The sequence below is a fragment of the Aedes aegypti genome, chromosome 2, assembly GCF_002204515.2.
Source record: "Aedes aegypti strain LVP_AGWG chromosome 2, AaegL5.0 Primary Assembly, whole genome shotgun sequence".
NCBI lineage: Eukaryota > Metazoa > Arthropoda > Insecta > Diptera > Culicidae > Aedes > Aedes aegypti.
The window spans coordinates 288553782-288569740 of record NC_035108.1 but is presented as its reverse complement, the minus strand read 5'-3'; the positions used below and the strand labels follow the sequence as shown (position 1 = coordinate 288569740).

General features: G+C 37.5%; 1 protein-coding gene across 10 annotated transcripts in view; it reads left to right on the top strand.

Moving 5' to 3' along the window:
* LOC5565359 (probable serine/threonine-protein kinase DDB_G0268078) overlaps positions 1 to 15959 on the top strand; it is a 58736-nt gene that overhangs the window by 17839 nt on the left and 24938 nt on the right. For 6 of the 10 annotated variants that reach the window (XM_021845292.1, XM_021845291.1, XM_021845290.1 and 3 more), the window contains exons 2-6: positions 401 to 965; positions 1286 to 1620; positions 13899 to 14070; positions 14145 to 15301; positions 15365 to 15613. In XM_021845292.1, coding sequence (XP_021700984.1) covers positions 810 to 965; positions 1286 to 1620; positions 13899 to 14070; positions 14145 to 15301; positions 15365 to 15613 — 2069 coding nt within the window. In that variant the 5' untranslated portion in view covers positions 401 to 809. The remainder of the gene's footprint in view (positions 1 to 400; positions 966 to 1285; positions 1621 to 13898; positions 14071 to 14144; positions 15302 to 15364; positions 15614 to 15959) is intronic. The other 4 variants (XM_021845296.1, XM_021845294.1, XM_001649668.2 and 1 more) reach the window with 2 other exon arrangements.

The following is a 15959-nucleotide window of genomic DNA, read 5'->3' as shown; positions in this document are numbered from 1 at the left end:
TAATTGCAATAAAATTGTGGTCGATTTTTTCGCATACATGTCGGATTGAAGGGGAATTGAACCAAATTAGCCATAACTGTAGTTTTCGGATCTAGCATTGCAAAAACCGAACGGTCCACTTCAATCATTTATTGGCGCGAACAGACAACCGCTCTGTCCGGCCTATCGATTTAAACTATCTACCCAGTGAGATGAACAAACAATAGACCGTGTCGTAAATTTATTTCGGCTCTCAATTTCTGCACAACATACATGTAGATTTAAAGCAATTTGCGTGCTTTTACGCTGATTCCATTTTCACGCTGATTCTATTTTTACGTCTAAAAGCAGCAAATAGCCATAACTTTTCCAAATCTGAAACGATTTCTAAACGAAACTTTTGCCCCACTTTACTCTATAGGCGCGATGAATATTAATGACCTTACAGTAGTTTGTGTCTCAGTCAGTGATATTGCATATTGAACTTTCGGTTGAGGCAAATAAAAGAGACTACGATGACGGAAGGACTTCGGATGACGTCGACCACCGTGCCATAGAATTCAAAGTGTGATTAGCCCTAAACATGGAAATAAGTTACCGCCGGGAGCTACAACATGTGGGAAGGTAAAGTGTGGTGAAACTCGTCCTAATGTGTTGCAAAACTGCAAAGGGAAAAACTTACTCTAGTCAGTGACATGGGACAAGGAAATGTGTTTGTTTGTTTGTTTAGTGCCTCATTGCGGCACGGAGAATGCAGTGCACGAAAAAGTCCTTAGCGAGTGAATTCAAGGAGGCACGACAACTGCAGCAGCAAAACCGCAACCACAATCATGAATCGATACCTGACGTTGAGCCAACTGGGGGACGGAACGTACGGTACTGTCGTCCTTGGTCAACGCAAAGACACCGGCGAGAAGGTCGCTATCAAGCGGATGAAGCGGAAGTACTACTCCTGGGAGGAAGCCATGAATCTTCGGGAGGTTAAGGTAAGCGGTTTTTTTTATTTGTATTGTGAGTTATAGTTTTATTAGGTTTGTGAAATAGCTTTGATGTAGCGTGTATTGTCCTACCTACCTGTGCTTGTATATGCATAGATGTGGCTATTGAAAAACTATCACCGTTAAAAGTGTATTGAAAGCGATTATGAAAATTGTGTGATGTTACTGAGCTCCATGGACATTTGGGGTTTGATCAACCCTCCAAATATCGTGTTGAATAACATAACGTGGAATCCGAATTATAGATTAAGAAAAAAAATCATTTATTTTCAAACATCAAACAAAAAATCCCCAATCTCTTTCCACAGTCCCTGAAGAAACTCTCCCATGCCAACGTGGTCAAACTGAAGGAGGTCATCCGCGAGAACGACGTTCTCTACTTTGTGTTCGAGTACATGCAGGAGAATCTCTACCAGCTAATCAAAGATCGCGAGAATCACTTCCCCGAGGCAACGATAAGACTGATCCTACAGCAAATCCTTACCGGTTTGGCGTTCATGCACCGCCATGGCTTTTTCCACCGGGATCTCAAACCGGAGAATGTGCTCTGCTGCGGTCCGGAGCTGGTGAAAATAGCTGACTTTGGCCTGGCGCGGGAGATCCGATCCCGGCCACCGTACACCGACTATGTTTCTACGCGTTGGTAAGTATTTGGAGTGGTTCAGCTTGAAAAGTTAGTGTGTAAGGCTCAAGAATCCATCATTCAATCATCAGAAATTAAAAAAAGCAGTTTTTTCGCTCAAATTAAAATAAATCTCTATGAAAATTATTCCACCGCATTTCAGATAGCTTGTGCAGTGCAATGACAGATTTTTGAACAATGCTTCGATGAAAAACTGGTGTAGCATTTAGACTATAGAGGATTTATTTAAAAGAATTTTGAGATTTACAGTCAACTCTCTATAACTCGATATTGAAGGGACGATCGAGTTAGGGAGGTATCGAGTTATAGAACACAAACCCAGTGCAAATGCGATCCAAGGGACCATCAAGGTAGCCATGAAAACCAACCTTTTCCATGGTTCTCCAATTCGATATCTAAATACGAATTATCGAGCAAAGGAGCTTTGACTGTATTTATGTCCAGGGATTACAGGTTTTACGTTACAAAATTTGTATTGATTTGTTCAATACTCAAACTTCAACGTATGGCTTATTCAGAATTATTCGTCAGCCACAATTTTAACGGCCAAAACGACAAAATGAATTTAATTGTAAATATTGTAGGGTTTTGTTCTACTTCGTCGTACGCGCTATTATTCATCGCATCAAACTTAAAATGTTCCACTACGGTGGATATCCCAACTTACCTGCAACATAGATTCATTTTCCAAGAGTAATTTTGTGAAAGCTGTCATGGTTCGTACCAAAAATGCAATAAAACTACTGTATTTCGATAAATTACCCACTTTGCACTTTTTCACAGGAATCGCATGGACGACACGATTTAAGAGAAATTGACACCAGTCACACTACTTTATGATACATGTGACTTACTTCGCAGGGCACTTATTTTCACTATGAAAAACCTTCGTACTTCTTCACTCAGAGATTTCATTCCAATCACACGCCGTAAAAGCTCTATAGTTCGCGAAATTTTATGAAATTTCCTCAACGACCTCGTAAAATTGAGAATGTAAACAAAGCTCAATCCGTCATACTGAGAAAAATAAGCTTGTGCGCATCAATGTGTGCGCGATACTTGGCGTTAAAATACGGTTCCTTTGATTGTGGAGTTTTCGCTGCACTGTGACCAAATGCCATTATTGATTGGTTAAAGGAATTGTGTTTATATATAAACATATGTTTAGACTGAATTTTGATGGTGAACAATGAATTTTAAAGGAAATCAGTATATTCCATCATGCTGAAGGAATGGAGGGAGATTCCCGTAGATCTGTATATTCTAGTAAAACATTTTATTACAGCGTTGATATTTAAAAAGACAATTTACACCGTCTTCAGCACATAGGCTGCACAGACTGAACGATCACTAACATTAGGCAACGGGCAACACGAAACACCCAGCAGCCCAGTGATGAATTTTTCGTTCGACGAAAAGTTTTCACCGACTGGAGCGGGAATCGAACCCACACTTCGTGGCACCATACGCCCAGACGACTGACGCCGCTAACCGCAGGGCCACGAAGCCCACAGTTGTGTTTTGACCACTCACTATATCACAGTGAGCCGTAAACTGTGAGACGAATCTGGAAAGGGGTCGTCCATAACTGACGTAGCATTATAGGGGGGAGGGGTTTGTGACAATATGTGACGAGGGGGAGGGAAGGGTTCCACCTAGTGGACGTAGCATTTTGAATAATTTTGGTAAAAAGAGTAGCACTGGAAAAACTAACAAACAGTTTTTTTTATCAAACTTCTTTGTCTGACTTATTACACTTGGGTTATGAAATAATGACTTAACTTCAAAACATTAATCTATTTAGATTAAAAATTTCCAAGAAATTACAAATGTTCCTGATGAAAACAATCAAATAGATTTTATGCAGCATTAAATAGTAATGTGAATATTATATTGTATTCGTGTTAAAACTATTTTATTTATAAACAAACAAATTAAAGGCTTAATAAGTTAAGTAAAAACAATGCTTTATCGACTTGGAAAATATTGTTTTACCATTTGTTAACCAGACATAGAATTAACCGTTTAAGTTTTATTTATATTTTCTGTTGAACCTTCAATTCTTCAAAAAAATACAATATGCTCATTTAGGCAAATATTAACGTTATTATAGTAAAATATGTAAAACAAGAATTTTATTCAGTATGTTAAATGTTGCAGGAGATCTCAACTCAGTCAAATCATCGATTTGTTCTGATATATCAATGCTCTTGATGGAACAGCATGGATAACAATGAAGACATCAAATTCGAGTTTTATCAAAATTGTCCTATCATCGTTCGGATTTGTAAATCACTCGGTCATTCAGCGAAAGAGCATTGTTATTATTTCATTGTTTCATTATGAGTTGAGTAAAAATATTTCAGTATTAATGGAGGTGGTTGGAAAAAAACCGCTTTTAAATGTTCCAAATATTACAATTGTTATTTTTTTCTCTATCTGGCCACTGTTTGCTGAATGTATTAGCATTTAGAGAATAATGACGAAGATCCATTCCAAATTAAGGTATTTTGTTGGTCATATTCACTGAAATCTGTTCCTCAACCACGAACAATTTAAAAATGCCTGTTATAAAACAAAATTTCTGTTTAACATATTATAAAAAATGTTGAACTCTAACTCAGTGATTCTAGCTTTATCGATCCGAACAAGATTTTTAGCTTTTTCATACATTTTCAGCTGTAAACTTATTTTTTAAGCTTTAACAACAGGAAAAGTACTGCAAATTAAATTGCTGGGAATCAAAATTATGTAACTTGAACAGGAAATATGCTTGTTTGAACTGTTTTCCAAAGGATTTTTGAGTGCTACGACATATCAAACTATCATTCGTCAGATTATCCTGATGTTTCAGTGTTTAATGTGAATCAATCTCTATATTTGTGTAAACATTTTCTGGATTTTAATGTTTCGTTTTAGCCCAATCACTAAGGAAAACAAATTAAAAATTTAGGGGGGGGGGGGGATTTGGTGTGCTTGATAAGCTACGTGTTTTCCAAGTGGGGTATCAGTATTTGTGACTAAATGCTACGAGGGGAAAGGGGGGTGTTAAAAATCAGTGGAAAAATACTACGTCATTTATGGACGGCCCCAAACTAATTGCGACAGAAATTAGAACGATACGATAAATTGAGAATACGGCAAGATGCATTTTTTTTGCAATATTTCCAAAAATAGATCAAGATTTATCAAAATCTTATTGTACAATGCTATGGCCGTTTTGAGAAAGAAATGTTTGGCATTGGTTTGTATCAGCATCATTCACTGCAATACTTGGAAAATTGCAGTTCTCACTGATCAATGCTTAAGGTGATTATAAAACGAAGCCACACCTCCAATTTTCAATAGCGCAAGACTTGAGAACCAAACAGCGCTCCGCGTTGAAAATTTATCCCATTGGTCACCACCAGCAAGCAAGTAATTTGATTGATTTTCAACGCGAACTGTTGTCAGATTCTCCAGTCTTGTGCACTTGAAAATTCGAAGTTTGGCTTCGTTTTATAATCACCTTAATACGATGGATACTAGCACATCACCCTACTTCCCATAAAAGCATAACTGTCCCATATGGATTTTCGAACCAACACCTATTTTCCTCGCAAAATGTATGCTTGATTAGATACTTGACTGTGCATATCAAAACTTACAAATATTTTTGAAAATGTTGCGGAAAAATATGAGCTTGGTGCAGTACTATATTGAAAAATAAAGGCATAGCAGTCTCTATATAAACTTTCAACCCAAATAGCAACTGTAAAACCTAAATTGTGTTCAAGTTTATATTTTTCACTGATCAGAAGAAGCAAAATAAAAAAATATGTGCGGTGCTGTTAAATGGACATGGCTATCAGAAATGTACTAGATAATTATAAAAATTTGTATGAGAAAACAAACTTCAAATTTTGCGTGCTATTTTCTCATTGCGTACTTTTTCCGTATGGGACAGTTATGCTTTTATGGGTAGTGTATATGATGTTTTAAATTGAAATATGTAATTACAGTGATCTCTCCATAACTTTATATTCCATACCTCTATATATATATCGAACTATAAAGCTATAGTTTCCATGGTCCTTAGCGTCGCAGTTATATTGATTTTGTATTTTATAACTCCCAAACTCGATGATTCCTAGATCTAGAAAGGAATGAAATGAATGAACATTTTTTTGTACTTCTTTAAAAGTTGCTGGGCGACTTTCATATTATGCTGATAACTATCGTTCAAAATGCTGATAGTTATAGTTTATTATTTTTAGTATGAGACCATACACGGATTACGTACCGGTAAGGAGAGGGAGGGGGTATACCGCTGTGATATGATCCATACAAACAAGTGATGTTTTCTTCGAGCATTATGGAAAATGGGTTTCCCGGGAATGGGTTTTACCGGGAATGCGGAAAGAATGTCATCCAGAAATGTATTTCCAAAAAAATGTTACAGGTTCAGGGCTGGTAGCAAATGAATGTTTAATCCATTAACGCCCAGTTATATATTTTGAGATCGGTTATTTTTATATACAATTAAGTTCTTAGACATAACGGATGGATGGTATCTTCGGCTAAGTTGTAAAGGGCAGTTGTTACCAGTATATTACCATAAGTGTGGTATCAAAATCAGATATTCCTGAAAGGTTTTAGAATGGATCCGTGTGGATTCCGGGATTCTGTTGTGAATTTTGAGATTTCATAAGGGGTCATGCACAAAAAACGTCACGCTCCAAGGGGGTCGAGCCAAGTGTGACAAGTCTTACAAAATTTTCGGAGGACTCATACAAAAAGTGTGACAAAAAGTCGAAAAAGTTAAAATTTAGCGTGACATAATTTGTGTACCATCCCTAATGGATCCTATACACGAATGCCACTCAGATATGAGGTAAAGTGTCTATCATCAACCATAATAATAATAACAATAATTGATCCTGGGATTTCAGGATGAATCATGGGATTCCAGTGTGATTTCTGGCATTTAATTGCAGATCAAGAGATTCCAGTGTGAATTCTGGGATTTCAGTATGGATGCTGATATTTCCGTGTGGATTCCTTAATTCCAATGTGGACCATGAGATTGTAGTGTGAATTATAGGATAACAGTGTGGACCATGAGATTGCGCTGTGGATCGCAGTGTAGATCCTGGGATTCCAGTGTGATTCCTGGGATTCCAGTAAGGATTCAAGAATTCAAGTGTAGAACCTGGATCTTCAATGTGGTTCCTGGTATTTCAGTGTGGATGCTTTGTTTCCAGTATGGATCCTAGGATTGCAGTGTGAATCGTAACATCTTAGTGTGGATCTTGGTATTTCAGTATGGATCTTTTGATTCCAGTGTGTATGTTTGGATTGTAGTGTAAATTTTAGGATTTCATTGTGAATCCTGGGATTGTAATGGGAACGCCGAATTTCAGTGTGGAACTTGCACTTCAAATGTGGATTTTAGGATTCTAGTGTGGATTCTGGAACCCCAGTGTGAATCTTGGTATTTCAGTGTGGATCCTTTGATTTCAATATGCATCATGGGATTGTAGTATTGATCGTGAAATTTCGGTTAAAATCCTGGGATTGTAGTGTGAGTCGTAGGATTTCAATGTGGGTCTTGGGATTCCAGTGTAGATACTTGTGTTTCAGTGTGGATCCCTATTTTCTATTGTGAATCCTGGGATTGTAGTGTAGATCTAAGGATTTCAGACTGGACCATGGGACTGTGATATAGATCGTAGGGTGATAGAGTGAATCTTGGTATTACAGTGTGGATCCTTGGATTCCAGTGTGGGTATTGAGATTCGAGTATGGATCCTAGTATTCCAGGGTGGATCTTGACATCCCCGTGTAGGTCCTCGGATTTCAGAATGGATCTAGGGGTTACCAGTGTGTATCCTGATATTTCTGTCTGGATTTGAGTATATAAGTGTGGATCTTTTGGTAATAGTGTAATCTTAGGATTCAAGTGTTAATTGTAGAGCTTCAGTGTGGATCTTGGACTAATATCGTGGATTCTTAGATTCCAGCCTAACTTCTGGTATTTCAATGTGGACTCTTTGACAACAGTGTGGATGCTAATATTCGAGTGTGGGCCCAAGGATTTTAGTAAGGAATTTTAAGATTCCAGTGTGGATGTTGGGATTCCAGTGAAGGTGCTGGGAATTCAGTTAGGATTCTGGGATTCCAGTGTTAATCGTGGTGTTGCTGTATGGACCCTAGGATTCCAATATGAATCCCAAGATAGTTGAATTTCAGTGTAGATTCTGCGATTTCAGTGTTGATCTTGGGATTCCAGTGTAGATGCTGGGTTTCCAGTTTAGAACCCTAAGGTTCCTGTGTAGATTCTGATGTGGATTCCAGTGTGGACACGGTGTCTTTTTCATGTAACTTTATAACAAAAAATCGGCATGTCTCAAATTCGGACCAATGAAAGACAAGACCTTCCTCTTTCATTTGTTGCTAAAATGAAAATAATCCATCGGGGGGTCTAGTGCAATTTTTTTTTTTAATTTTGTTGTTTGTAGTATCATTTTAAATGCACCGTAAATTAATAAATTTTGGTGAGGTGAACTGTTGAAACGAATTTAGATGAAAATGTTGCAAAAATCTAGTGTCAATATCTTGTAGATTATATTCTACACAGCTCGAAACCTAAATATTTACAGGCCGAGGCTGAAATTTAAATTTTCGAGTAGCCTCTCTTTTGCTTTCATTCATTGTTGAAATTAGCATTGGTTTAAAAACTAAGTATGTCAAACAACCAGTTTTCATTTTTTAATTTTAACTCAAGAGCAATTTTCATCTTTCTGACTTGAATTAGGAACAAGCGATCGAAAGACAAAAGGTCGAAAGTACAATAAGTCGAAAGACAAAAGGAAGACAAGACAAATGGTCGAAAATGAAAAGGTCAAAAGAAGCAAAGGTTGAAAGTGATTTGTATTATGATAAATAAAATAATTTTTTAAAGAAGATTTTTGACCTTTTATTCCTCCTCGAACTTGTGCCCTTTCGACCTTATGTCATAGATTCTAGAAAATTGACAAGTTCACATTTGTGCCAATGACAGACACAATATAATATTTCACAAATCCAATATTCCAACCCAATTGCAACAGCAATGCAATGTTGACACTATTGTCCATGTGTTTGTTGTGAGAATTGACAGAACATTGCTTTTGTTTGCGATGGTAAAACAAACAGAATTGCTGACAAATATCCTCAGATAAGCAGCCAGTCTAGGGCTGACAATCTCTTAAATAAAGATAAGAATATTAATAATAATGCTGACGAATATACACTTCCTTTTTAAATGGATGGTAGTAAAAGTGCAAATGAATTCATACAAATATCGAAAGGTTGCATTCATAACAAATCTACCTGTGAAAAATTGATCGTGTGATCGTAACATTTTGCTTAAAGATCTCAATAAGTGCTGTAATGTTCAGTTTTAGCATAGTTTTATTAGAGTTGTTTGTAATTTTATAGATATTCATAAAACAAGTACATTAAATCAGCTTTGAAAATGTTACTCAGCAACTTTACGATTTTGATAGCTTAATAACGAAATCATACGAAGCTTTAACAAAAATATTGGGTGAATCATAAAAGTCTCCGATTACACCAAAAAAGGAGCCAAAAACGGTGATCTTTAGTGCATACAGACTTGTTTGCAATTTATATCCAGCAGATTTCAAGTACTATGTTTGTATAGGTTTGTTGTGTTCAAAACTTCTAAAAGCGCCAACTCGAACAACTCTTGATGCTAATCTTCCATCAAAAGACGTTCGAGTTGGCGCTATAATTGAATTAGAAGAGTCACAGGGATTCAAAATCATGAAGTTTGAGCCGTCGCATGCCTAGTTTTGGTGCTAAAATTTAGTGGTCTCACATTACGGGTTTTCCGGTGGTCATTTCGGTACCCAAAAGAACCAGAATAACCATCAATTCATTCTTTTGGCAAAATACATTCAAACATAATAAATCGTTATGAGTTGGACACAAGTCATTTGGTTTTTTGGCATCAATCCGAGTAGTTTCATCGAATTGTCCAGATTGGATACCTTCCGGGTCTCCAGTAACCGGTTCTGCATGGACCATACTGGACCGACACTTTCAAGGGATAAGCACCGGTAATTGATTCCTTATTACAGAGAAATTTTATAACAAAATATCCATCAACCAAATAGTACCGATGTGATTTACATACACAAAACTGCGATGGAAACTTAGTTTTCGGATGTTCCGGGTTTCGGATGTTCCGGGTTTCCGGAACCGGGTATGAATATCTAAATGATTTGAGAATCTCTATTTACAGTCCACGTAAATACCTATTCAACAATATAAGGACGGTTCAGATTATTTGTTTAGTTACGAAACTACAGGTTGTCAATATAAGGGTACCTAAAGGGACTTTCTTTCAGATGTAGCAGGTTCCCGGTGGCCACAGTGACGCGATTCCGGATCTCTCGATGGGATTCCGAAAATCGACATGTGTACCTTTCGTTTCAGCTCAACTGAACTAAATTCGGTCAACACACTAATTTTTCGAGCTGTTTTTTTTTTGGGTCGGAAACGACCCTAAGTCACAATTTGTAACTTTTATTTTATGGAAGCTCCCTAAGGGGCCGGAAACGGATCGAATTTTTCCGCAAAAATAAATGTTCCCACAAAAAAAATACCTAATTATCAGAAAACGTCAAATTGCTACGTTATTTTAATCAAAAGTAACAATGATTTGAATTTTAAAATGGGTCGAAAACGACCCAAGGTCCTTACTAAGGTTAAGTTCTTGTGTCAAAATTTCAAACATGCCGATTTTTTTGTTTTGAAATTGCTCTACGAAACACACCGTGTGGATACTGGGACTCCAGTGTGGGCTCTCGGATTCCAGTTTAGATACTGGGATTCTGGGATTCCAGTGTAGATCCTGGGATTCCTGTGTGGACCCTAAAATCAGGAAGCCAATGAGATTCCAGTGTGAGTTTACAGTATGGATTCTGAAGTATCAGTGTGGATCTTAGTGTTACAGTATGGATTCTGGTATTCCAGTGTGGATTTAAAGTTTGCAGCGTAGATCACGGGATTCCAGTGTGGATCCTGGGATTCTGGTGTGCGTTCTAGGATTCCAATATGGATCCTGGAATTCCTATGTATGTCCTGGGATTCCTTTGTGAATATCGGTATTATATTGTAGTTCCTGGATTTTCAGTGTGGATATTGGGATTGTAGTGTGAACCCTGGGTTTCCAGTGTGGATCCTAGAATTTCAGTGTAGATCCTGAGAAGCCAAAGTGTATTCTGGAATTTCAGTGTGGATGCTGTAATCCAGTGTGAATTTTGAGTTTGTAGCGTAGATCATGGGATTCAAGTGTGGACAATGCCGGATTTGGGCTTCGAGGGACCCGGGTCAGACATAATAAAGGGGACCCTTGATACAAAATTCAGCACATTCTGTGATTCCACAACCTAACGTATTGAGTTTCAGTTTTAAATGAGATGTTCGGTCCCAAACCCTTAATGCAAAGAGCTTTAAGGAATGTTCATTTTAGAAAGTGGACACCTTGTGCATGCTGAATCTTTTTAATTTATCAATGAAATTGCAATCGGTTTTCTATACATCGTTCGACTAATATTGTACAATGTTGTAATAATAAAAAATCCCGCAAAATAATTATATTTCACACAAATATGGAACAACGTTTAGAACGGTTGATTTTTGGAGGTTATCAAAATCAATGATTGAAGGAAATTGGCTGGAAAATTCGACAACCCTATTTTTAATTTTCAAAAAGACTTGTTCTTTGAAAGCACCATAAATCAAAAGCATGCTGCAAAATATCAAGTTATTATTGAAGCAACAATTTCACGGTTTTATTTAGAGAAAAAAAGGGAAATTTAAAGGGAACTGATATGAGTAGAAGATTTTTGTTTAGATTACGTCCTGTTGGAACTAACATAGTATTAATATGAAAAATATCTTACACCCTCATAGAGTTGCTTATAAAGTCCCCACGTCACAATTAAAGCACAATAGAAAAACAAATGTTTTTTTTAGAAGACTTCTCAAAGTACATTAACAATCATCTAAACTGGCAACACTGCTGTATTAAAATTGATTTCATTTTTGACATATTTTTTCATAATATGTTATTCTGAGATAACCAACTGAAATATTCATAGAAAAACGTATAAAATTTGCTGTAGATCGATAAATATGCGTACATGCAAAGGTATCGACCGTGATAATTATATTTTGAATTTGTTTATCGGCATATTGGTCTATTTTTCTCGAAATAAGAGGGAGCATGGAGAAGAAAGCAATGAATACTAGATGGACAGGTACCGTAAGGGAACGGCGAGAGAAATTGGATTAGATGTTGAAGAGGGCATACCATATGAAACAGTATTACTTGAAACGTCCTTCCTTGTGGCTAACGTCCCCTATGGGAACGGCTTGGGTGTGTCTTGGTAGTGTCATTCTCAAAACCGTGTACCCCCGCTAATTTGAACGGTACCTCATGCAAACCATCGGGGCTCATTTTTAATTTGAACATCTAGTCACCCTAGAAACGTGTTTCTGGTTACCTCTTTCGCTGTTTTGTTTTGATTCTGCGCTCCGTTCCACAGCGTTCCATTTCACTTTACTCCGTTCCATGAGCTAAATGACGTTTGAACCATTTTTAATCTGAACGATGTGCAAATTAGCGGGGTACAGATTAAAAAGTGTTCAGATTAAATGTGGTCAAACCAACGGGGGTACCGGGTATTTTAGTGGATCCTGGATTTTTAGTGCACAGAAGTGTAGATATTGGGATTCCAGTGTGGATCCCGGGTTTCCACTGTGGATCCTAGATTTCCAGTGTGGATTCCTGTATTTTTGTACCGATCTTGAGATTCCAGTGTGCATCCTGGAATTTATGGAAATGGCAGTTGGTATAACTGGCAAAATCGCCGTATAAACTTTGAGGAATGCTTTCGGAGTTTCATGAAAAAATCATGACCGAATTTCTTCAAAAAACGGGGGAACAAACCCTCTAGGATTTTCTAGAACTTCTTTATAAATCTTTGGAAGATCTAAAAATAACATGTGATAATAAATCTTCAAGCTGTTCAGTGGAATACCTATAAGTTAATGAAATATCGAATTTAGTACTATACCATTTGATTCCACTAGAGTTTGTATTCTTTGACAGATACGCAAATTTCGACCTCACCTGTAAGGCCGTCTTCAGTGTCGTGTACTAGGTTCGACTTCGAATCTAGTACAGTCGAGTCTAGTACACGACACTGAAGACGGCCGTACAGTTTAGGTCGAAATATGCGTATCTGTCAAATGATACAAACTCTAGTGGAATTAATTTGTGGAAAAGTCTGTGGTGGAAATCTTAGATTAGTATCTGGCATTTTTCAACTTATTCAAGTGAAAACTATTGAAGGTATTGCCTGAAACTCAGTATGTGGAAATCTCTCTAAAAATCCCTTGAACACTTTTTGGAGGGTTTTCTGGACGAACTCCTGGGAAAATGTGTTAAAAACCTCCATGGGAATTTCTGGTGCTTTGCCTGGAGGAGTCCCTTTTCTCGATAATAAATAATACAGTCAACTCTCTCCGACTCGATATTGAAGGGACCATCGAGTTAGGGAGGTATTGAGTTACAGAACATAAAACCAGTGCAACTGCAATACAAGGGACCATCGAGTTAGCCATGAGAACCAACTTTTACTATTGTTCTCTAACTCGATATCTAGATACAGAATATCGAGTAAGGGAGAGTTAACTGTAATATCGAATAAGTATATGATGGTTTTTTCGGTGCCTCTATGTTTTGTACCAGGATTCATTTCAAGGAGAAATAGGAAAAATAGTTACTTTAGAAACAATTTTGCTTGAAAAAAAGGCTTTAGAAACCATTCATTGAAATTGCGAATTTTTAAAGCTTTAAAATAGTGACCTAGCCTCTAAAAAGACACCTGTTACCAGCCCTGTAGATTTGGTATCCCTATTTATGTCGTACAAGAAATCTAGTCTTTAATTCAAAATTTTATTACCGGCCTTTGTGGACCTGAGCAACGAGAAGTTTCCTTGAATTTGTATAAGAAGGTAAATTTGTGTATCCATGCTTTACCATAAATGATTTACAGTCTTTTTCTTTTGATACAACGCAAAATGTTCCGGCATGTGGACAAACAACAGAAAAATAGTAATTAGTGACACGAAATACGATTGCACAGTACATCCTTCATTGCTTTTGCTTTTCACCTGTGTACATCGATTTAATTAATTTGTTCTTCTGTCATCTATAGGTATCGCGCTCCGGAAGTGCTGCTACACTCTACACGCTACGGCAGTGCGATTGACCTTTGGGCCGTAGGATGCATCATGGCGGAACTCTACACATTTCGGCCGCTGTTTCCTGGCTCCAGCGAGGTTGATCAACTGTTCAAAATATGCTCCGTTTTGGGTACTCCGGATAAGGTATAAGTTTGATAGCTAAAAATAGCACGCCTAATGATGCTCTAACTTATGCTCTATAATTTTCATCACGACAGAATGACTGGCCTGATGGGCACAAGTTGGCAGTCACAATACAGTTTCGGTTTCCTGAGTGTCCAAAAATACCACTGGAATCTTTGGTGACTCGTGCCAGCTCTTCAGGAATTCAGTTGCTCGAAGACTTCCTCAAATGGGAACCGGAGAAGCGACCGACGGCTCAACAATCTCTGAAGTATCCTTACTTCGCGTCTGTTAAGCAGCGAACTTCCGCGACTATTGTAGGCAATGGAAACGTGCAGCTTCCGCAGATACAGCAAAATGGCAATGGCATACCCAATGCGAGAATATCAATCGTGGATGCAGCTCAAGTAGAAAACAGTGGGATTACAAGCCGCTTTAGTGTGAACCCCAATACTGTTTCGGTGAATAATGGAAACATAAATGGAAGCATTTATAAATCTATCAGTAATAGTGATCTTAATGATATTAATTCTCTGTTAAGCCTGTCCCGGCTTTCTCAAAATCCTTCGATGCCAGAAAAGCGATCATCGCTAGATAATGGCAAACTCAACGATAGTGCAAAAAGTAATGGGAAATACCAAAGTGGAATCAATTACAGTGTGCTCAACGAAATGCTGAACAACTATAATTTGGGAATAAATGGTGGTCTCAGCCATGGTAATCAACATCAAGGTCGACTGAATAGGAACAGTAGCATCACGAAATCGATTACAGATCGAAGCGATAGCGGAGTGAACGATAATGGCAGCTCGGTTACGAGCTATTCAATCATTAAACCAGCTATTGTGAAAATAGAAGAAAAGCCTACGGAAGTTTACGTGGCCGGTCGTAAAGGGGAAAAAGTGAACGATATCTACGTGACGCGAAACTCTGGGAATGGAGGAAGGGTTGGTGCAATCCGTGCAGCAGTGGATAGTGATGATTCGAGTTACTTCAATAGTGGGTTTTACCTACACAAACAGACTAGCAATTCAAAAAGTGATTTATTCAATGAAAGTTTTCTAAACGATTCGAAGGTGTACAATGCATTTTCAAAGCAGCCAGTGCTACTGGCAAGAAAAACAGATGATGACATCAAAGTGAACATAACGAAAAATCCGCTCTTGAACCGAGGTCTTCAGAGTAATTTTAGCAGAAGTTGGGAGCCAGTAAATGGCAACAGTTTCGATGATGATCTAGAAGATATTCTAGGGTGAGTTACAGAACCAAGTATACAGCATAACTTTTTCAACTACAATTCGAATTTACTTTACAGAAGTCGAATAAAATCAACGAAAAAATCAAATGCCGAGTTCAAACTAGAAGACCTATTCGGAACGGTTTCGTTTGGAAAGGATACCAAAATCTCCAAATATCCTAACACAGTACCGTTTGCCAAGGGCGCGATGAAGAAAGGCGATGAGCTGACGGATATTTTCGATAATTCGGATGCAAAACCATCGCATTCCAGTGCGAATATAGTTCCTAGACGGAAGAACCAACAGGTGTTTGTTTCGAATGGAAGGTATGAATAGAAACTTGGGAATATAATACCTTTTGTCATTGTTTTACCCGCTATACAACTAATTGCTTCTATAGAAGATTATATAAATTGAAGTCAATCGAAAAGTTTTTCGTAATACATAGATCGTATTTTTTTTTCCAAATTTGGGGGAGGTTGTCTGTCAAAATGCTAAAAAAAAACATTTTTAAGGGATTGAAGTTTGTTTTCTACATTCAGGAAAGGCTTTTGTATTTTTTTTGCTGAGAAATGCAAGGAATCAAAAGAATTTATAGAATGATTAAAAACCATGTATTTTGCATCAGATTCCGCAATAGTGTTTATTATTGTGAAAATAGGATTTAAGCTG